The sequence below is a fragment of the Callospermophilus lateralis genome, chromosome X (genome assembly GCF_048772815.1).
Source record: "Callospermophilus lateralis isolate mCalLat2 chromosome X, mCalLat2.hap1, whole genome shotgun sequence".
Classification (NCBI taxonomy): domain Eukaryota; kingdom Metazoa; phylum Chordata; class Mammalia; order Rodentia; family Sciuridae; genus Callospermophilus; species Callospermophilus lateralis.
Genome location: NC_135325.1, coordinates 7639586 through 7663305, shown reverse-complemented (window position 1 = coordinate 7663305; position 23720 = coordinate 7639586). Strand labels below are relative to the sequence as shown.

The 23720-nt window shown below is 39.3% G+C and overlaps 1 protein-coding gene across 13 annotated transcripts in view; it reads left to right on the top strand.

Annotated features, from left to right (window-relative positions):
• Positions 1–2077: 2077 nt before the first annotated feature.
• The window catches only part of Adgrg2 (adhesion G protein-coupled receptor G2), a 64577-nt gene continuing 42934 nt past the window's right edge, over positions 2078–23720 (top strand). For all 13 annotated transcript variants that reach the window (XM_077106653.1, XM_077106655.1, XM_077106651.1 and 10 more), the window contains exon 1: positions 2078–2195. In XM_077106653.1, coding sequence (XP_076962768.1) covers positions 2078–2195 — 118 coding nt within the window. The remainder of the gene's footprint in view (positions 2196–23720) is intronic.

The window sequence follows — 23720 nt, the reverse complement described above, 5'->3', positions numbered from 1 at the left end:
TCAATAATATGCCATTATGAACAGAGGATAAAAATGCTCAAGAGAAGAAACAAATGAGAGGCATTTTATAATTTATTAACACATTGTATTAATATATAATACAATTTATTAATTTTAAAAATGCAAATCCTCTTTTGAAGGAGAAGGATTCACCTCCTGGTCTAAAATGTTATCATGCCATGTCAAGGAAAGAATCACTCTCCCAGTACTGGTTATGGCTACTAAATGACAAGAGTCTTAAAGAGTGCCAGCTTTACCTTGAAACGAGAAACTGTAGATTATTTATCCCCCTCTTTCCCTGCCCTCATCACCTTAATCCTTGTGCTACATGACCCTGCACATGCTGGGTGCAAAATAAAGATTTGCTGAATGAATGAACGAATGAAGAATATAGCTAACATTTATAGGGCATTCACAATGCCAGCCACTGTGCAAAGATCTTTGGTTTACTCATTGTTTTAGTCAGCTTTCTTGTTGCTGTCACCAAAAGACCTGCCAAGAACAATTTTAGAGGAGGAAAAGTTTATTTAGGGCTCACAGATTCAAAGGTCTCTGTCCATAGATGGACGACTCCATTGCTCTGGGCCCAAGGTGAGGCAGAGCATCATGGAGGAAGGATATGATGAAGCAAAGCAGCTAAGAACATAGCACCAGGAAAAAAATATATATATAATATATGAGAGAGAGAGAGATTCCCATGGTTAAGGGTCTCATAACCCAATCATTTTCCCTCTAAATTTCCTTTCATTGTCTCACACATGAGCTTTTGGAGGACACCTAATATCTAAACCATAACACTCATCACAGCAATACTATAATGTTGATGCTGTTATCACAATTTGCTAAATGGGTAATTTGACCATTGGAAATTACTTACCCAGAGTCATTCACGTATGTGGCAGAGCTGGATGCTTTCAACTCATGCTCTTTAGTCTTCACCACTGTGTATGCACATTCTGCCTCAGGCTTGCAGAAGCTGCCTTGGTGGCTGGATTGATGGGTACTCTTGGCCAGTAGGGTAGCCAAAAACACAGCCTGGTCTGTTGCAGCCCCTTCCCCTCTGGCTGTGTGGGAGTGTGTTCACTGGGCTCTAACTGCCTCCCTGCTTGTGCCTGAGCTGAAGAGTGCATTGCAATTTCCCAGCTGGCTTCTTCCTCCCTAAGCATCCACGCCAGCTTCCATGGCATGACAGGTGCTGACTGCCTGTCATGGGTTTTGTTGGTCAACTCCTCCACCTGAGCAGAATAGAAGTAGTCTTAGCATTTGCAGTGCCCCACCTCCACTACATGTAATTCTTCTAGTTACCCTGTTCAGTCCTCACATCTCATCTGGTACATGTCAACTCTCAGTAGATTCATTGAATGAACAAATAAGTGAATGGTAAGTGTAGCCTTTAAATTCAATTCTGATATAAACTTTGTTTTTTAAAAAAGGTTGACTCATGGACTACTAAAAATGCAAGTAGTGACAATAAGATGCAATAAAGAGGAAACACACAGTACCTGGCCTTTTACAGTAAAAGACATAAGTAGGGTAGATTATTTAGAAGATTCTGTGAATCCTTCTGATTCTTAGTATAATCTTAACCAGCCTTTATATGGTGGTAATAATTATATACATACCATTTTGGTTTTAAATTTCTTCTGATATTTTGAATGTGTTGGTATTTTCTTTTTTTTTTTTAAAATAATTTTTAGTTGTTGATGTACCTTTTTTATTTATTTACATGTGGTTCTGAGGATCGAACCCAGTGCCTCACACATGCTAGGCAAGGCAAGTGTTCTGCCATTGAGCCACAACCCCCGCCCCCGTGTTGGTATTTTCCATAGATCTTCATGGACTACCTTGCTAATCATTTTGAATATAATGTCCTACTTTGTGACTTTCCCTTAATCAAAACATGGGCTTTGCTTTTTAATGGCTGGTGCTCACCTGGCATTGCTGATTTTCTGGACTCATAGTACTAAAAGGAATCAGCCTGGCAGGTTGCCTTGGTTGAGGAATGACCTTTTGGGTATTGCTGTGTTGTGATTATGGCAGCTGTGACAATCTGTTGTCCCCCTTCTTTTATTTCAGGATGTTTTTCTCTGGTGGACAGTGTGGTCATGTTGGCAGACCTGAAGAAGTTTTACTGACATTCAAGATATTCCTTGTCATAATTTGTCTTCATGTTGTTCTGGTTACATCCCTGGAAGGTAAGGTGTCTGTTTTTCTTTTCTTTTTTTCTCTGTTTATTTGTGTGTGTGTGTGCGTGGGGGGGGGGGGGTTGTTATTATTTAAGATTATTTTTTCACTATGGTAAAATATACACAACATGATATTTACCATTTTAACTATTTCTAAGTGTACAGTTATTGGCTTTAAGTACAATCATGATTTTGTGCAGACATCACCACTATCCATTCCTGGAACATTTCACCATTAAACAGTAACTCCGCATCCCCCAATCTCTATTCTTTTTGTTTCTATGAATTTGCCTATTCTGGGTACTTCATAAGTAAAAATATAGTAATATTTATCCTTTTCTGTTAATTTACTTCAGTTGGCATAATGTTTTCAAGGTTCATCTATGTTTTAGCTTATTCAACAGAATTTCATTCCTTTTTAAAGTTGAATAATATCCCATTGAGTGTTATGTGCCACAACTTACTTATCCATTCATACATTGATGAACATTTGGGTTGTTTCCATCTTTTGGCTATTGTGAACAATGCTGCTATGAAGATGGGTATACAAATAACTGTTTCAGTCCCTGCTTTCAGTTCTTTGGGGTATTTACCTAGGAGTAGACTTGCAGGGTCATATGGTAATTCTCTGTTTAACTTTTTGAGAAACTGCCAATCTCTTTTACAGTGGCTGTGCCATTTAACATTCCCATAAATGAAGCACAAGGATTCTAGTTTCTCCACATCCTTGGCAACACTTGTTATTTTCTTTTGTTTTGATGAGAGGTATGAAGTGGCATCTCATTGTGGTTTTGATTTGCTTTTCCTTAGTGATCAGTGATGTCAGCATCTTTTCATGTGCTTATTGGCCATTTGTATACCTTTGGAGAATTAGCTGTTTAAGACTTTTGCTCACTTTTTAATTGGGTTATTGTTGTTGTTGCTGCCTTTTAGGAGTTATTTATATACTCTACATATTAAATCCTGTGTAGGATATATGTTTGGCAAATATTTTCTCCCATTCTGTGGAGCATTTTGTCACTTTCTTATAGTATAATTTCATGGATAAAAGTTTTGGTTTTATTTCTTTTTTGTGGTACCAGGGATTGAACCCAGGGGCACTTTACCATTGAGGTACATCCCCAGCCCTTTTTATTTTTTATTTTGAGACAGGGTCTCTAAATTGCCTTGGCTGGCCTTGAACTTGCTATTCTCCTGCCTAAGCCTTGCAAGTCACTGGGATTATAGGTGTGAACCACCATGTTTTGAAAAAGTGTTTAATTTTGATAAAGTCCATTGTATCTATTTTTACTTTGATTGTTTATAGGTTGGTATCATACCTAAAAAAAATCATTGCCAAATCCAATGTCAGGAAGATTTTCCCATTTTCTTCTAAGACCTTAGTTCTTGCATTTTGATCCCTTGATCTATTTAGAGTTAAATTTTATATATGATGTAAGAATCCAATTTCATTCTTGTTCCTTTGGATATCCAGTTTTCCCAGCACCATGTGTTAAAAAGACTGTCTTTTCCTTTCAAATGGTATTGGTGTCTTTGTCCGAAGTCAATTGACCAAATATATTAGCATTTATTTCTGACATTTATTCTATTTTATTTTGTGGTACTGGGTATTGAACCCAGGGACACTCTACCACTGAGTCACAATCCCCCACCCCCCTTTATTTTTTATTTTGAGACAAGGATTACAAATTCAAGGCCAACCTCAGTAACCTAAGTTGAAGTTGCTGAGGTTGGCCTTGAATTTGTAATCCTCTGGTCTCTGGCTCCTGAGTTTCTGGGATTACAGGCATGTATCATTGTACCCACCCTGATGTTTATTTGTTTTTAAAAGTATTTACTTGAAGGAATTTCCATATGGAAATTTAAAGGTGTCAGAAAACTAGCTAAATGAAGCAGCACGGTATTTTTAGAAAAGGGGATCTTTAGAAGCTTATGAAACAAGGAGAAAGATACCTGAGGAAGGCTGCATAAAGGCCAGCAATAGGGCTGTGATTTCTGTGGGTATACTGCCAAAAGAACACTGGGCTATGCAAATGTAAAGAATACTCATTAGGGGGCTGAGGATATAGCTCAGCTGGTAGAGTGCTTGCCTCGCATGCACGAGACCCTGAGTTCAATTTCCAGAACCACAAAAAAAAAAAAAAAAAAGAAAGAAAAGAAAAAAAGAAAAGAAAAAGAATACTCATTAGGAGTGAGATTAGGAAATGAATGTTATTTAAGAAGACACTATTAGCCAGTATGGTGGCTCATCCCTGTAATCCCAGTGACTCAGGAGGCTGAGGAAGGAGGATTGCAAGTTCAAAGCCAGCGTCAGCAACTTAGTGAGAACTTGTCTCTAAATAAAATATAAAAAGGGCTGGGGATGTGGCTAAGCACCTCTGGGTTCAATCCCTGGTACCCCCCCGCAAAAAAAGACATTATTTAAGACAGGTAAATATGTTTCTTATTCAGAAGAAGATGGTAGGACCAAAGAACCTTTGTTGGATAAAACAAAAATCTACTGGCTGCAAACTGTAGCAACATAAATAAACAAAACACATGTACCAATATACATACTTGCAAGCAAATTAAATGGAAAACTTTCCAGCAAGCTAAAGCACAATGGGCAATCTTTCACAAAGTAGGCATAAGGGCATGTTGTCAAGAAGCCATATGCTTTAAAAAAATAAAATAAAAAAATAAAAATTCAGTGGGTACTAAGGATTACAATGTGCCAGATCCCTGCTTTGCACTAACCCACTTTCCTAATCTTTTCAACCAGATCTGATCCTAGTCTTGCCTCTGTTTTTCAGAACAGGAAGCTGAGGCTCAAAAAGATAAGTAATTTGCCTAGGGTCGTTAGCCCTGGGAAGTAACAGAACTGGGATTTGAACCCAGGGGTCTAGCTCTAGATTTTGTGCTCAGAACCACACAATCAGGGTTGTTGAAACATATATCACTGAGCCCTTGTCCCAGGGTTTGTGACTTAGAAGGTCTGGGGTGGGATCTGAGAATTTACTTCTCTAATAAACTCCCAGGTGATGCTGATGCAATTGGTCTAGGGACCACACTTTGAGAACCAGTTTATAGAACTGGTAGAAGATAAATAGGGAGAGAAAATGTCTCCTGATATTCATGGTATATAAATTCTCTTGTGGCCATGCAACATCCACATAACTATGGTCACACACATCATCTCCTTGGAACATTAAAATATCATTGTCTGATCGGCAGAGCAAAAATCTTGTGTCCCCACATTATTGATAAGTAAATGTCCCCCCCAGTGATCTTATTGGTTAGGAAGTGGCAGAGTTCATGAATGACGCCACATCTTCAGTCTCACTGTGGTGCTTTTCCCCCCACAGGGACAGATGAGACAGGAAAGTGAAACACAGGAAAAAAATAATCAAAATGAAAGCTGTCTGCTAGAAATAAGACTTTTGAAAATTTATATGTAAAAATGATAAAAATGAGCAGGTAAATAGGAAAGTACATAACTCTGAAGCAAACCTAAGTAGGGAGAAGCAGAGTGGTAGCTTAAGGCAGATGAATGAATGTATTTCTTGCTCCAGCATTCTGCTTATGTTAGTCAGTTTTCCATTGCTGAAACAAAGTACCTGAGTTGATCAACTTAAAAAGAGGAAAAGTTTATTTGGGCTCATGGTTTTGAAGGTTTCAGTCCATGGTCAATTGGCCCCATGGCTTTTGAGCCTGTGATGAGGCAGCACACCACAGCAAGGAGTGTAGGGTGGAAGAAGCCTGTTTATAAAAAGGAAGAGGAAAATGTGGGTGTCCTACAGTCCCCTTTGAGGACATACTCCCTGTGACCTAAAACCTCCCACCAGGTCCAGCCTCTTAAAGGTATCTACAGCTTTCACATTTTTAACACATGGGCCTTTGGGGAACATTCCAGATATAAGCTATTGCACTGATGAATTGGTTTCTTAGAGTACTGGCTCTTAAAGTGTGGCCCCCAGATAAGTAATATTAGTATTACCTTGGAGCTTATTAGAAGTGCAGATTCTGGGGCCCATGCTAGATCTGCTGGATCTGAAATTCTGGGGAAGGGGCAGTATTCTGTGTTGTAACCAGTGCTCCAGATGATATTGATGCATGCTCAAGGGTAGAACCACTGGCTTAAAGAATTGACTAACAGCCTGCTGGCAGCCTGCCAGAGCAGAAAACTAGTGAGATCTGGGGTTAGAACCCCTTCGCCCATGCCTTCTGCCTGCTATGTGTGTGATCTTGATTTGCCACTAATATAAGCCTCTGTTTCCTCATCTTTCCATCAGGGGAGCTATGATAAGGCTCAAAATATACGTTTTTAAAAAAAGAAACTCATGAAAGCAAAGATTTTTCTGAATTAAGTGTCTTGGAATCTCAAAAGGGCTAAATAGGAGTTTTTTATTATCTCTCAGAACTCCCAGTAAGAGTATTATGTTATTTAATGATCACAATGATTGCCAGCCACTGGTCTAAGCCCTTATAAAAAGATAACTTGTTTAAAGCTCACTCAATAACCCTTTGAAATAGCCACTATTAGTAGTTTGTTTCACAGATGAGGAAACTCTGCTATGCTAGACTTAGTTGCTTGCTGGTTTTTACATCTGTAGATTAAGAACAAAGATGGAATCCATAATTGTGAAAATCATGAATATTGGTTCTGAATCACCCAGGTGGCTCAGGGCCACCATTTCCCTGAACAACTTTGGACTGAAACCATTTCTTTTCAGTCCAGAATAGCTTGGGTCTAGTCTTTATGAAGGCCAAGGGTACTTACTTGGTCAACACAGAGTTATCAATTGTATGGTAACAATTGCCTGCTCTGGGCCCAACAACCCCAGATGCCGAGAGAACATCATCTCTGACTCCAGGGAATTTACACTGCAGGTGGAGGAACATGACTACATCACAGGTACAATACAACACAGGTACAAGTATAAGTATAGGTACAAGTATAAGTCCTAAAGCATGAATCCGTGCTAAAGGACTCAAATATGTGGCTCTTGCCAAATCTGTGGATTTGTCTAGCTAAGATGCTATTAGTGCCTTACCCATAACACTCCGAAGGTCACCTGCAGACTTTTCCTGTGGATGTTGACTGCTTCATGTCTTCCTGACTGAGAATGATCTGTGTCCATGGGAGCATACTTTTTTTTTTTTTTTGATACTGTGGACTGAAATCAGGGGTACCCAACTACTGAGGCACATCCCCAGTGCTATTTTGTATTTTATTTAGAGATAGGGTCTCACTGAGTTGCCCAGCGCCTCACTTTTGCTGAGGCTGGCTTTGAACTCGAGATCCTCCTGCCTCACCTCCCCAACCACTGGGATTACAGATATGCACCACTGTGCCCAGCTCCATGGGAACATACTTGGCTTGTACATGGGACAAGCCAAAAGTGTCAAAACTCCTCAAAAGTGAGAAGTTAACACCTCAAAACAGTGAAGAATGAGAGTTGACATTTAAATGTGTCCTCTTCCTTGTCCCTTGGTGGGACTATGCTAAGGAGTGTTGGATGTTGTCTGCCAGAGTTCCCTAGTTGGACTGTGTCCCAGTTATGCATAGGAGTAAGCTGCTTGTTAATGTACCCATTACTGGCTCTACTCTCTTCCCTGCTTTACTTAAGTATGCCCCCCACTTCCTGGGGTCATCTCCATTTGGAAACACACTCACCACCCAAGGTTCAGCCAGATTTTCCTACCTCTATATAACTTGCTATGACTTCCTCAGAAGAATGAAATCTCTCTCCTGTTACTCTTTTCTTAATATGTATGTTTTTTAATTGTTGCTGGACCTTTATTTTATTCATTTATTCATATGAAGTGCTGAGGATCGAACCTAGTGCCTCACACATGCTAGGTTAGCACTCTACCACTGAACCACAACTCCAGCCCTCACCCCTTACTCTTTATTTTTTATCTGGTGATACTTGCCACCTTGGATTATGTTCATCATAGACTTCCTTTGCACCATGATTCCTTCAAGTCCACTGTCAGTGTGGCTGAGAAGGGAGAGTGCGGGGGTGGGGGTGGGGGTGTGAACTGATGTGAGGAAAATTAATGAGTACTCTCAGCCTGCTCTGGGTCAGGCCCTTATAGTGCTTTATGAACATTATCTCATTTAATCTTTCCCCCAACTCTTCACAGTGAATATTTTTCATGTCAGTTTACAGATAGAGTGTCAAAGAAATTAAGTCATTTGCCCAGAAGATTTGCCATCAGAATCTGTAGCCAGTGCTATTCATACTCCACCTGGCTTCCCAGAGCACCCTCAGTAAGTGTCTGAAGATTGAGTGAACCTATCACTGAGGCACAGGTAGAAGGTGGAAAAAGAGCCCAAGGTAAGCCATTGGAGAATAGTCACTCCCCTGGCTCTTGGGGATCTGGGCTGCAAACATGGTAGCTTCGTCTTGGAGATGACTCACTAGCTCATGTTAGCAGGGAGAGGTGGGCCTAATGCTCTTATTAGGCCACTGGCCAACAGAGAGAATTCTTAGACCTGAATGCTTTCAATTGTCTAGTTTGGTGACGGTTGAGGCAATCACTCCCAGTCTACCAGAAGCCCAGTTGTCTTTGGCAGACAACTATACTTACCTCTGGCCTCTAGCTTTCCCAGCCTGTGCCAATGCCTTCTTTCTTTTTCTTTTTATTTTTTCCCCCCCACTCTTTGGTCTTCGAAGGAGGTCTTCTTTTAGGTAAAACTATTCTATTTTCCAGAGGGTAAGATGACATAATGGTGGAAGATGGTTATAATTTCATTCCTGCAGAATTGTCTTCCCCATTTGGAAACAATTACACATTTGATCCAGTTTGGTGATCTCATAAGCTATAATCCCCAACACTCTCTCTTTCTCTCCCTCTCTCTCTCTCTGGGCCGGATCTAGGTCTTTTTGTGCTGCAAGTATTTCCAGTGATAAGTTCCTCTCCAGTTCCCCTTCTCTAAGACCTCTTACTCTCTCATGCTTTGTTTCTTGGAGTCTATTCTTACTTGTGCAAAAGATGTTAGCACTGCAGGAGGTAGGCTCTATGCTTCTGAAAAACAGAAAAAAACAAAACAAAACAAAACAAAACAAAAAACCACCCTTGTTTGACTTTGTCTCTTAACACCAAACCCAGTGCTGGTCTCCTTCCTCTGCCACAATATTCTCTTTGTAAAACTGAGATTATAAATACTTACCATGTCATTGATATAATGCTCAGACAATCTCACAGCCCCCCAAAACCTAGTCTCCACACCCAGGCATGAAATCACTTCTGTTGAGCCCTGACTCTTTCCCTGGCATGTGGAAATGGTGACAAGGAGATTAGTGATAGAGATTCTAGACAGATTGGGGGAGGAAACTGAAAGTGGACAACATCGTATCCCACTTCTCTCTTGGAACTGCTGGTAAGGACTCCTCACAGAGCAATTGTATAGATGAAGAATGGTGAGACAGTATGTTTAGGCAGAGAGAAAGCCAGAGACAGTGTTCCCTCTAATTTTCTCTTGGCTCTCATGTGCTAAGGTAGGGATTCTAAAGGGCCCTCATTTTCCTAGTGGACAGCTGTGTTGAGAGCCAATGGTAAAGACAAGACTGAAAAGACTGTGGCATAAACAACCTAGACCAGGAGCCAGATAAAGAATGTGACAGACACAGTGTCTGTCAGTGGTGAGAGCTGAAGGGAGCTGGATCATCAAGAAAGGAACTCCTAGTCCTAGATGGGATTCTGAGAGAATCGACTGTGGGGCCCATTAGATGCAGCCTTCACCACTGGATTTCAACGGGACACTGAAGAACCCTGCAAGACAGGGGACATGTCTGGAGAGGCCATTGAGAATCCTGGACTCGGCACTAGGTGAGCTCACAGATCCAGACTTCTTCCTGCTACCAGAAGGTCGCTAGCACCCCATTCCCAAGCATGGATGCCATCTGGACTACCAGAAGAAAAAGGAGGGAAAACAAAGATTGTGAAATCATTCAAAAGACGTTGAGTTATATAGATCATTTTAGAGCAAGAGAGACATAGCTGCCTTTAAGCATCAGACTTAAGGATTCCCTTTCTTATACCTCTGGAATGGAGGCTCCAAAGCAAGATGAAGCCATCTGAAACATCAAAGGAAGCTCAGGGATTTTTTGGTTTGTTTATTGTTTCAATTGTTTCTCCATCTCAATTGTATCTGCAAATGTAAAACTTGCTCTAAAACCTAATATATAGCAGACACTTATGACTTGTCAGGACACTCTGCTAGAAATTGTTGAAGGCCATCATCCTGAATTCTGCTTCTCCTTGTTTGACCTTTTCAGGTATATGGAAATAATCTATTCAGATCCTTGAGGTTAAGGGTAACATCTTTACTGTCTTTGGGTGTCCTCCATAGCACATAGTAAGTGCTTAATGAACTCTGGTTGGTTGATTGGTTTTGATTTGTGACCCTAGTCTAAAGCCTAGAGATATTCTAAAAATGTGAGCCCCTCCCTTCATCTTATAACATCAGCCATACTCTCATCTGAACCCAGTGAGTTCTAATATAACACAAACTACCCCTCCAAAATTTTGAATAGACTGCAGTGAGATAGCTGTACATTAACTAGAATTCCCTTAAAGGATGTGTTTTTCCACCTTTATATGATGAAGAAGCTCAATTGATTGACTGTTAAGATTCTTTCACAGTCTGATATTATGTGAGTTCAACCACCCAGCTCAGATTCCTAATTCTTTGTCCTGAGAAACTAGGGATCCATGGAGTCTGGCTCAGACATAATGTCATTTGGAAAATCCTTGTGTGATATTTGAGCTGTTGATTATATATGCTAGGTTCTCACACTTAGCTGTACATTGGAATTACCTGTAGAACTTTAAGAAAACCTGATGCCTGTATCCCAACCCCAGAGATTGTAATGTCATTGGTCTGAGGGTATAGCCTGAGTACTAGGGTTCTTCAAAGTGACCCAAGTGATTCTAGCTGAACCGGGAACCACTCATCTCTGCAATCCCATTTTTAGGCTGTTCCCCTATATGAGGCTCCTCATGTAAAATTAGAAACAACTTGAAGTCATATTTTTTACAGCTAAATTTCTAAGGTGAGGCAATTTCAAAAGCTTTTAAAGTTAGAATGAAGCCAATAAATACCTTGACTTCAAAATTGATAAAAGTTTGAGAGTAGCTCTTACTGACTGGTAAATCCTCAAGTTGCCAGTGCTATCATTGCTTGGCACTGCATGGAAAGTGAATTCATTACGTCTCTTTATAGGATCCAGTAGCCACAGTTACTGTTACACAGTAATAGCAGCAACACAACTGGACATTTTTTTTAATTTGTTCTTTTTAGATATACATGAGAGTAGAGTGTATTTTGATATATCATATATACAAGGAGTATAACTTCCCATTCTTCTGGTTGTACATGATGGGGAATTTCACTGGTCATGTATTCATATATGAACAGGAAAGTTACATCCAATTCATTCCACTGTCTTTCCTATTCCCATCCCCTGAACTTCTATTCCCCCCCCCCCATTACAACTGAACATTTTCTACAAGTGTTGCTGGTTTGTAATGCTCCTTAGCATAGGTCATCTCACTGTGTCTCCTAGGGGTAGACAGAGAAGTTCATATTATCCTCACTTTGCTGATGAGAAGACTGAAGCTCAGAGCAATGAAGTAACTTTGAAGGTTATCCAGAAAGAAACAGTACTGAGACTAAGAGAGCAGCTCTGTAGAACTCTGACCTCTATACCAGCCTGCACAAAGTACTTATTTTGGGCTTGGGCAGTTTGATTCACTTCCAAGTTCACACATCTGGAAAGTGGAGGTGGTAGGATTCTAGAACTTGAGTTCTTAACCACTTCCCCAGTGTTTAGTCACTGAGACAGTTGAAAAATGGGTTTTACACGACTTTGCCATGATTCATTCATTCTGGGATGGATTTGTACTGAGTAAAGATTTAAGAGAGGTCTGAGAAATGAAAGCAATAGTTCCACTAATTTAAGTTACTGTGGATTAAGTTGATGTTCCAAGAAAACACACTGTTGAGATATATCTTGAGAATGGGTGCATCCTTACTTCAAGAAATTATAAGAAGCACATTGATCTCGGCAGGAGATCTCATATTTATGAGATCACAGTGCCATTTAAAAAAATCAAGATAAATTATAGATGCTTTCTCAGTGATGTTTGTGGCAATTGTGTAAGTCTTGAACACTGGTGTCCTATTTGACCTATACCCTTTCCTCTCCTTGCCTTTTAGGAATGTGCAAAGCATAAAGTAAAAGGTATCCTAATGTTGCTAAAGTATTTAGTACAGTATAGTTTTTTTTTTTTTTAAAGAAGAGAGAAATGAAAGTACAAAATGGGTACTAATCTTGCTTTAACAAGTAAGTTAAAATTGCTTATAATGATCTGATTCATTGAATGAACAAGAACTGACCACAGGGCCATATTGTCTTTCAACTACATAGACATTTTTGCCTTGTGCCCAATATAAAATATGATTTGTCATTAGACACATTTGGATTCACGGTGAAGTCTAACAAATTCTGTGTTTTGGTATATAAGCAGGAGGGGATAACTTTGAATTACTGAGAAATTTTCAGTTATAGAATGTTTTCAAAGTGGAATTTTAAAACTTGTGAGCTGAGAATTATTACTCAGATATAAACTCTATTTAGGCCAAGGACTTTTTCTTACTCCCTGCTATAACACAGTGCCTAGCACACAGTAGGCCTTCAAAATACAGAATACATGAGTAAACTTTGGGCAAATCACTTCATATTTTTGAGCCTGAGTTTCCTTACTTATAGACAGAGGTGGTTGGACTATTTTGGTATCTGGCCTTTTCCCCTCATATGATCTGTTTCGTAATTCTTTTCTCCCAGTGAACTCCAAGTCCTAAAAGATGCTATCTTTTAAAATTTTAAGTAAATAAAGATTTTTTTCCCCTATTTTTGTGTTGAACAAAGACACATCTGACTGTATCCAGTGTCTGATTGGCAGCAGAAAATCAGTATTGATATAATTCCAAACAAAACAAACAGAACACTCTAATTTTCTTTTGCAGCATATTGTGATAAATAAACAATTTTTGAAATGATGAAAATATGGTCTAAGTGATTACCTTCGCAAAATTTCCAATATTTCAATGGATCTTCTTCAAGTCTCCTTTGCCTCTGAAATGGATTTCCATGAATTACAATTTCTGATGAGTAATATGAAGGGTCAGAACCCCATGATCTTTCTAGGAGTTGCTTTCATATGATCCTAAGCTATGGAAACTTGAATTAGACAAACATTGTGTTCTAATAGATATTCTCACTAATTGAGCATGAGAGAGTAGATAATAATATTTTATAGTTAGAATGGAGATCACATACATGCAAATCATGGAAAGAAATTATCTTCATTTGTTTTTAAAATGCTCTTTACAAATTACTGATATCACATTATTTGCACAAGGGGGAAAACTCAGCTTATTTTATAAAGGTAAACTTTATCCAAGGATATAGAATTATATAGTCTGAAGGAATAATAATCATGATTATGTTGGTACTGTGATAAAATGCTTTGTAAATCTAATATAATTTTATTCAAAGTAAACAATCCCCATTTTACAAATAAGGAAATGTAAGCAGAGAAATGTCAGGATCTTAATCAAGGCAGAGCTAGGATCTGAACCCCAGTCAGTCTCCCTGGAAAGTCAGTCTCTTAACCAAGTTTTAAGGCTTGGTTAGCAGGCACATTCTTTCATCCATTGGAAATAAACGGATACAGGCATTTTATTCATATGGAGAAGATTATCAAGTCAGACTCACAGATTGTGAAAAGTGAGGAATTCCAGATCAGGCTATCAAAGCTCATGACAAGCCAAAGACAATATAAGGAAAAGCTATTAGAACAGGAGCCACCAATAAACAAAGGCCTAGGGGCCTTCTAAAAGTCTTCTATCCATAATAACACACAGCAAAGGTTAAGGGTAAATGTGGCTTCAAAACAAAGGCAACTCAAAAATGCAATTTTCCAACTAAATAGGATTGCCATGCAGCAGGGATATCCATAATTTCAACCTCTCTTAGTGGTTTCTACCAGTACATAGTTGTTTACAGAACTGGTTTGTCACATGGGAGTCCTACTCTCGAGGGTCCTGGAAGAATGCTGATTTGGATGTTTGCTGGAAGCGAAGCTGGAAGCATGAGTCACAAAGAAAGGGGGATTCATATTCAGCCTGAATGAGGCAAGGATTCCTCCTCCAGTTCATATTGATTCCCTGACTTTTGACCTTGTCAATGTCATGACAAAAAAAACAGAGAAGGTGGTTTTTCCAGGGGAGAGTGATTTGAGCGTTAATCTTGTCCCATCATTAGTTTAACGGGCATTACTTACTTAATGACATTCATTAAATCTGATGTGGCAGGCATTAGCTGGCATAGTACCAGAGCTTTTGCTTTTTTTCCTCAGTACACAGCTGGACTACATTTCCTAGTTCCCTCATAGTTGAAAGTGGCCATGTGACTGCGTTCTGGCCGATGGATGTGGGTAGATCTAAGGTGTGCCTGTCCTGGCTATTAAATATCTCCCACCCGATTCTGCTCACTCCTTATAACTTCCCTGTTTGCTTTCCTGATATCACTGTCCTGGGCAAATGTGGAATCTTTATGTTTAAGAAAGCAGTGCCTCTGTCAACTGTGTTCCCTCCCCCTGCCTCCCCCACCCCCAGTGATCTACTCTAGGCTGCTCACTGGACTTGAAACATGGAAAACAAACTATTTTATAAAGCCCCCAAAATTGGGGGGTTTAATTATTTAAGTGCTTGCATTACCTTAGCTAATGCATCTGATTGTACCCTTCTGCTAGGGTTATTGTCACATCTCATTCTACCATTGGAGGGTAGAGTGGGATAAGGTTGGCATCCTTTTCTTTTTGGGATCATATTAGAAGCCAAGTTCATATAATCTAAGGAAACTGGGGGGAGTCCGTTATGGGCACTACTGAGGTGCTCATTGTCCAAACTGGAGAGTCATTTGAGGGTAGGAAACTCTACCAGAACTACCCATTCCCTTTGTGCCAAGCCAGGTCACTGGGACCTTCACAGTGTGGCATAAGGTTGACTTATAAGCTCTGGACTTTGTAGGGTCAAATCTTACCTCCAACCTTAATAAAGTATTTAATTATTGTAATTGAATCTCCTTATCTGTAAAGTGGAATTACCTATCTCATAGTTATATTAGTTAATGAATATAAAACAGATGTCTGTAATGCATCTGCCACATATAAGAATTCAGTAAATATTAGCTGTTATCATCACTACAGACCAACACTAATAGAATTTTTTTGAGGTTACTGAAGTGTTCTGTATCTGTGTTGCCCAATACAGTAACCACCAGCCACATGTGACTATTGAGCACTCGAAACATGTTTGGGGGACTAAATTTTTAATTATACTTAACTTTCATGAATTTGAATTTAAATTTACATAACCACACATGGCTAGCGGATGCCATGTTGCACAGCACAACTACAATTTAAGTGCTTCAAAAAATTTTTGTTTCAAGCTGTGTAAGTCTGAGTTCAATCACAAAAGGAGAATCACTAATATTCATATTCTCTCTCTCTGGGATTTATCATAAGAATTTTACTATACAACTGTGGGATCTGGTTAAGCAATTGTTATAAAACTGTTACTTTCACATCTGATGCTGGAATTGACATCTATAGGGCAGGCAGTCTGAAAGGGAGGATGAACGTAAGATTGGGGAGAGCAAAAACAAGCTGGAAGCCACAAACCTGAGTTGTAGCCCATGTTAGTTCTTGTTGCCTTTGGCCTTGGTGGTAGGGATGTCCCATAGAAGCCAGGCTCTTCATCACAAAATTTACTACTCACCTGGCCCAGGAGTTGGCACGGCTGAAGGAAGATTCAGGGGAAGGTGGAACAGTTGTAGGCCTGACAGCAACCTCCTATTAACAAGGTCAGGCAGCTGATAATTGTCAATGTGTGTGAACTCCAAAATGGCTGTTGCTCCATATCTGCCCAGATTCCCCATGTAAGTCCTCTTGGGTCTCACATTCACCAGAAACATACAGGAAAGGGAAATCCGGGAAAAGTAGTTAGCCTACCTAATTGAAACATTATAACACCACCACACATACTGGAAAGCTAATGAGCCCAATTTTGTATCTGTTAATTCAAAATAGAAGATGATGCTAACATCTCCCAAGGCTCTATTTAGTTGTTTCAGTTTTACAGCTGACTCAAAGATATTCTAAAGATCCTTTCAGCCAGCTAGCCTTATCTTGGAGTGGTAAGACTACGAGGTTTTTGTTGTTGTTCGTTTTTGGCTTTGTTTTTTTGGGGTACTGGGGATTGAACTCAGGGGCACTCAACCACTGAGCCACATCCCCAGCCCTATTTTGTATTTTATTTAGAGACAGGGTCTCACTCAGTTGCTCAGTGCCTCACTTTTGCTGAGGCTGGCTTTGAACTTGAGATTTTCCTGCCTTAACTTCCCGAGCTGTGGGATTATAGGCCTGTGCCACCATGCCTGGCTTTTGTTTTTGTTTTGTCATTATTGTTTTGTTTTTAGTTTTTCTTTATATTTTTCTGTGGTTTGGAGTTTTTTGCACATAAGCCTATATTCTGGTTATAATTAGAAAAATATTAATATTATGTTTTACAAGCCAAACAATGACCCTTGCAAGACTGCACATACTACTCAAGGTCACTCTAATAACATCATGATTAATTGTGCCTTCTACTTCCTTCCTTAAAATTTCACCTGGTCTTGACTTTTGTAAGAATTTATGAAACAAGTCAGGGTCATTTGTTCTCCTGAAGCCCTTCTCCTTTCTCATCCCATGTTTCCAAAGTAATCCCTAAAGCAATTTGAAAATTAGAAGCAAATAATATGAAGAGAAAAGAAACTGAAATGGAACTCTTGAACATAGAAGGGAGAAATTATTTTCAGATGAATAACTGAGAAAATGAGGAATAGGGAAAGTATCACTGTATTAGTTACTGACATAAGCAGTATTTACTGTATATTCTTCTCAGTTCTTTAACAGTAGTACTCAGGAAGTACATAGTCAGTTAGTATGACTAATTTTATCCCTAACTTCCAAATGGAAAACCAAATTGCAGATGGTCTAAGTTGTCCAAGGCCCTAACGGTAAAATGGGGATAACTTATCTCATATGGTTATTATATAGACTAAATAAAGTGATCACTTATACAGTGCCTACTCAAAGTAATACTGTATAAATTCCTTTTTTGGAGGGGGCTGGTGCAGAAGATTGAACCCAGAGTTGCTTTACCACTAAGTTATATCTCCAGTCTTTTTTTTTTTTTTTTTTTAATATTTATTTTTTGGTTTTCGGCGGACACAACATCCTTGTTTGTATGTGGTGCTGGGGATCGAACCCGGGCCGCATGCATGCCAGGCAAGGGCGCTACCGCTGAGCCACATCCCCAGCCCCTCTCCAGTCTTTTTTATATTTTTATTTTCAGACAGGGCCTTGGTAAGCTGCTGAGGCTGGCCTTGAATTTGTGGTCCTCCTCCCTCACCCTCCAGAGATGCTGAAATTACAGCCCTGCACCGTAGCACCCAGCGTAAAAATTCTTATTAATTAAAAATAATTTGGGGGCTGGGGATGTGGCTCAAGCGGTAGCGCGCTCACCTGGCATGCATGCGACCCGGGTTCGATCCTCAGCACCACATACAAACAAAGATGTTGTATCCGCCGATAACTAAAAAATAAATATTAAAATTCTCTCTCTCTCTCTCTCTCTCTCTCTCTCTCTCTCTCTCTCTCTCTCCCCCCTCTCTCACTCTCTCTTTAAAAAAAAATAATAATTTGGGACTTTACTCTTCGGGAGTGGGGGGCTGTGAACACAAACAAATTTTCATTTTATTTCAGGGAATTTAGGGATACTCCAAAATGCATCTCATAGACCTTTGCACATAAAGCCCTGAGGGAGTCAGGATCAGTTCCAAAAGGTAAAGGACTGAGAGGATGTGAAGTGGTAGTATGTGAAAGGGGAAGAAGAGCAAGTCAGGACCTGGGGGATCAAGAACACATTTCACTTTCCCATTTTGACCAAGACCCACCTAGAATTGCTGACAATTTGCTCTTTGGGAAGTTCCATCAACTGAGAGTTGAAGTTTTCTTTAGTGATGTCATTATTAATCTTTTAACAAATATATTATGTAAGAGTACTTATTGAGCAGTGTGATGTGAGATAGTTACAGCTCAAGTAAGCATGTTTCAGATGTGCCAAATTAGAAATGTTTTCATTTATTTTTTTGGTTATGTAGCAAAATCTGAAAATGCAGTTTCTGGAAGAGTATCCGTTACTCAAGCTCTGAGGAGCCAATATAATAACAATTTTTTTTTTTTTTTTTTTTTTTTGCTTTGTTTGGGGTTCCTATGTAAGAGTCTCTAGGCATGGTGGCTTGTTTTTAATTATCTCTCTATGGAATAGCAATTCAATCCAGAGGAAGACTGCCACCAAATTACAAATTTCAGTTAGGTCTAAAATATTCATGCAGGGGGGCCTAGTTGTATCCTTTCTAGATCTGAGAAGATCAAACCTTTTTTTCTCCCCATCCAACTTTGGGGCCAATTTGTTGAAAGTAAAGACTCATTAGTATTACTGCACTCAAAGCTTTGTAGACAACCGTCTCACATTTGAAGTCTTGACATCTACCACAATGTCAAACAATGGAGAGAAAAATGAAAACAAACACCCAGACATGATCTTGATGATTTGGATGCAGGTAGTTTATTTGGAAGAGATCTCAGAAATCAGGAGCAAGGGAGCAGGGAAGGGACATTAGAAAAAAAGAGGAAGAGTCCCTAGCGAGTATATGATCGAAGTCACACTGTAGGCAACAGGGGCTCTCAATTGCTGAATTTTAAATGTTGTTTCAGTATGTATTTGAATGGACATTTTAACACACACTTATAAGATCTGTTAAGTAATCTCTCTGCTGTGATTGGCAGTCATAACTACTCCACGTTCAGATTCAGTAATAGTCATCCAAGAAATTTTCTCAAGTCTTCATGAATTCCACAATAGGTCATTTTGTCTCATTATTCTCAGATCCATCCCCATGCTTCCCCTGCTCTGCTTTGTATCACAGAGACCTAAACCCATGCCATATTTTCCACGTCCCATTGCCAATTGGCTTCCAGCTAGGTGTGGCCAATGGGCAGCAATGGCAGGAGATGGGATTGCAGGATGAAAGGAAGAATTTGGGGCATTTCCCCCCCCTGTCTGATTGGCATCTCTAATAGTGGGCTGTGCGTCTTCCATGATTCCATCTCACTGGACAGCCCCCTCTGTGGTCTCAGCTCATGCTCTGTGGCTTTCCTCTCTAGGATCTAGTAACTTCACCTCCCTCCTTCTTCCTCCATCCCTGGAAGTACCAGCAGCTTCCTACCATTGCTGACCTCTGTGGATTGCTCCAGCACTTCACCCTTGCACTATTTCCCTGAGTTAAATTCCTGCTCTTGAGCTGCTTATCATGGGTTCCTGACTTGATCCCCGATAATGGAGATTTCTTCTTTTCTTCCTCTTCTTTTTTCACAATGCTAGGGATCAAACCCAGGGTCTCATGCTAGCTAGGTCTCATGCTACCGTGATAGAGATTTCTTAATGATTTCATCAGTTCATCTAAAAATACTTTTGAACAAGACACTGGACTGGATTCTTGAAGGAAAATAAATAAAGCATCAAGCTTCTTAGTATGTAGTTGGAAAAATAATTTATCCAGTGTGCTATTGTTTGAATTCCTGTGAAAATCTCATGTTGAAATTAGATGGCTATCATGATGGTATTGAAAAGTGGGATTTTGAGAGGTGACTAGGTCATGAGGGCTTTGCAATCATGAATAGATAAATGCTGCCATTCTCATGGAAATGGGTTAATATCTCTCTATCTCATGAGCTCACTTACCCTTCTGCCAAGTTATGACACAGCCTGAAGGTTCTCACCAGATGCAACCCCTCAATCGTGGACTTCCCAGCCTCCAGAACTATGAGCCAAGTAAATTTTTATTGTTTATAATTGACCCAGCCAGTGGTATTCTGTCATAGTGGCAGAAAATGAACTAAGACACAGTGTGAATGTTAAATAATATATATCAAATGCCAAGTGACTCATGTAGTCAATTAATACTTTAAGATATAAAGAGGAGAGAGCCATCTCCATCTTCTTCTGTAGTCGGAGCATGCTTTAGAGGACCAGAGAACTGACATAAAGGGGTCATCTTTTATAACTTCCAATTTTATAAGACAGGGTGAAAACTTACATGGAAAAGGAACTTTGTGGGTATAATTAAAGTTAAGGACCATAGGGAGATAGGAGATAGGGAGGTTATCATGGATTACCTGGGTAGACCCAGTCATCATGTGAGTTTTTTTAAAGTGTGATGAGTAAGTGAATTGGAGTTATGGCGCATGAGAAGGACTCCCCAACCCTTTCCCATTGTTACTGGCTTTGAAGATGGAGGAATGAGGCAAGAAACATGGGTTGCTTCTAGACTTAGTGCCGCAGTCTGGCTGGGCACAATTCAGGAGCCACTTGTCAAAAGAAACGAACTTTATTTTCAGAACCACACACCAAACCACACAGCTCCTCAGGAAAAAACCTTCAGAGCCCAACTGCCACCACTGGCTTCCCACAAGCCTCTCCACCTCCCCCACTCCTCCTGCTCTTGAGGCTGGTTGGCTGGGTCGTGTGGGCGGAGCCAAAAAAGTCCCCCAATGAGCAGCTCCGTGGTCTGAAAGGGTGGGGAAACAGCCCAGTGAGCATCACCGCAGAGGAGCCAATCAGTTGGCAGCTAGAAGTTTGCTGGGGCCGCTGTGAGCCAATCATCAACTGGCAGCTGGAAGTTTGCTGGCAGCTGGAAGTTTGCTAGGGCCCCTTTGGCTGTGGCTCTCAACAACTTAGCATGGCCCTCAATTTGTCACAGCAAGAAAATGAGAACCTCAGTCCTGTAACTCCAAGGAACTGAATTCTGCCAATAACCCTAATAAGCAGGAAATATATTATTTCCTAAAGTCTCCAGAAAGGAATTTTGCCTGTCATCACCTTGACCTTGACTTCAGGCTGGAAAGATGTGTACTAGACTTATTACCTGTAGAACTCTGTGGTAAAAAAATCTGTGTTTTAAGCTGCTAAATTTATGGTACTTCATTATAGCAGCAAGAAGAGTCTAATGCACTGAAGTTCTCAATTGGAATTATTTGGCTGGTGTTACCAGCAATGCTATTAAATTCAAGAATGGATTGAGTATGGCAATGATGTGGGGTCATGAGGGCTGAGTTCTTTGGTATATTGAGGCAATGACAGTGGGATATTCACATGGCAGTGCTGAGACCATACTTGGCCATGTGAGAATGGCATTCAGAAGGTGGTGGCAATAACTGAACAAAAGTGCCAGGGAGGTGAGGTAGGGAAAAAGACACCATGGAAGGAGGTCAGTTTCTTGAGTTTCCAGTTCCTCTGGCTCTTCTTGGCTTCCATTCTAAGCTTATGCTCACCAAACTCCTGCTCATAATTGTATGGGCTTTGTCTAAAAAAAAAAAATCATCAGGGAGTGACATTGAGTAAATTTTATAGATGGATCACAATAATTTTATTTATTGATTTAGATTGACTTCAGTAAATGAATAATGCTTTAACTTTTGCTCTTTATAGGTTTGCAAAGGAAAATCTGAAAATTTTCAATGTTTTTCCTTCCTTTGTTTATGAATCTTTTTAACAGTGGAAATGTTTTGTCTCCTAAGAGTGGCATGGAGCTCAAATATATGACTCATTGCAAATGACGACCACCTCTTTATTGTTACAAGTGGGAAGTGAATTGGGAGAGACACAAGAGAAAGATAGGCTGATGTTCAGGAAAGTGTAAGACCTGTGAGGATGTCTTTATGTTGGACCAGGAGGAGTGATACAGAACATCATAATGAGAGATAGAAAAAATGAATAAATGTTTGTCACCAAGCAATTGAGTCCCCAAAAGCAAGCAAGAAACAAACAAAATCAAATGGAAAAACTGCTAAAAGAAAAAGTAGGCAGTAATAATTGAACCCATTTTGTCCTGTCATCCCAGATGTGGAACACACATAAGAACTTACCACTTATGGTAACTTTGAAATAATATTTGACTATTTATTATGCTTACAGAATTGAAAACTTGGGACTTTTAAAAAAAATTTTTTAGCTGTTGCTGGATGTTTATTTTATTCATCTCTTTATATGCAGTGCTAAGAATAAACCCCAATGCCTCACACATGCTAGGCAAGTGCTCTACCACTGAGCTACCACCCCAGCCCCCAAAACTTGGAATTTAACGGGTTAAAAAACTGAAGCTTTAGTTTACTAGATTCCCTCTCTTCATCAAAGCAGATTGTTGTCTATCCTGTTGGGAGCTTCCAGGAGCCCTGTAAGTTCCAGGCTACATGCAATCTGTACACATGGTAAAAATAAGAATTCATACCCTATTTGAATCAAATGTATGATATATGATATGTCAAGATCATTGTAATGTTTTGAGAACCAATAAAAAAAATCAATTGAAAAAAAAAGAACAGAGATTAAGGAAGAGGTCATTCTAATTACATCAGGGTACTAAGACAACTAACCACTCTGCCCACATTTGCCTTATTGGCTGCAGGGGAAGTCAGGAATTAAGCATCATTCAATCCTGTTTGAAAGCACAACTATGATTTTAATTATCCCCGAAAATAATAAGTACCCTGCCATCATTTCAGGAAAATAGGCTCCCATGTGATAGTAGGTATATTTCATTATGCAACTTTAGTTTCCAAACATACTTATTCTTTTCTATTAATTGTATGTCAGAATACCACAAAGAAAATAACAATTCTTTTATAATTAATTTTTTTAACAACTTATAGCACCTCACCTGGGTGAAGGTTTTGGGAAATAACACTGTTGTGTATAGCAAAGGGTACTGTAAACTAAGTTTTCTATAGGGCATTTGACAACCAAAATTCATGGAATTTCTGAAAGAATGAGCCATGTGTGTATGCAAAAATCCAGCATTATTTGTAATGAAAAACCGTCCACACCAAAATGCTCATTAAAAAGGAAATTTGTCATAGATAAATGGTACATCCAATCATTGAAATGCTATGCATTTATCACAGATTTGTGGAAATTTGTTTAACGATATAAAACGATAAATAGTTTTGTGTAATATGATCCTTCTTATTATAAATTTAGATATATACATATGTACATGAATATACACTAATATACATATGTAGATATACACATGGAAAATAATATATACTAAAATATTAATGTAATTTATTTCTGGTGGCAAAACTATAGGTGGCTTTTCTTTTCTTTTTTTTTTGTTTGTTTTTCTTTCATTTCTGAAGTTTCTCTAGTAAGCATGTATTATTTTACATAGAGAAAAAAAAGAGAATTACTTTTAAGGGACATGAGCATTTTCTCCAAATTAATAACTCAATAGCTCTTGTAGTTTGTACACTGAGAGGTGTCTGATCAGATTGAAATTATATACAAGAGGTGGCAGAATAAGCATAGTT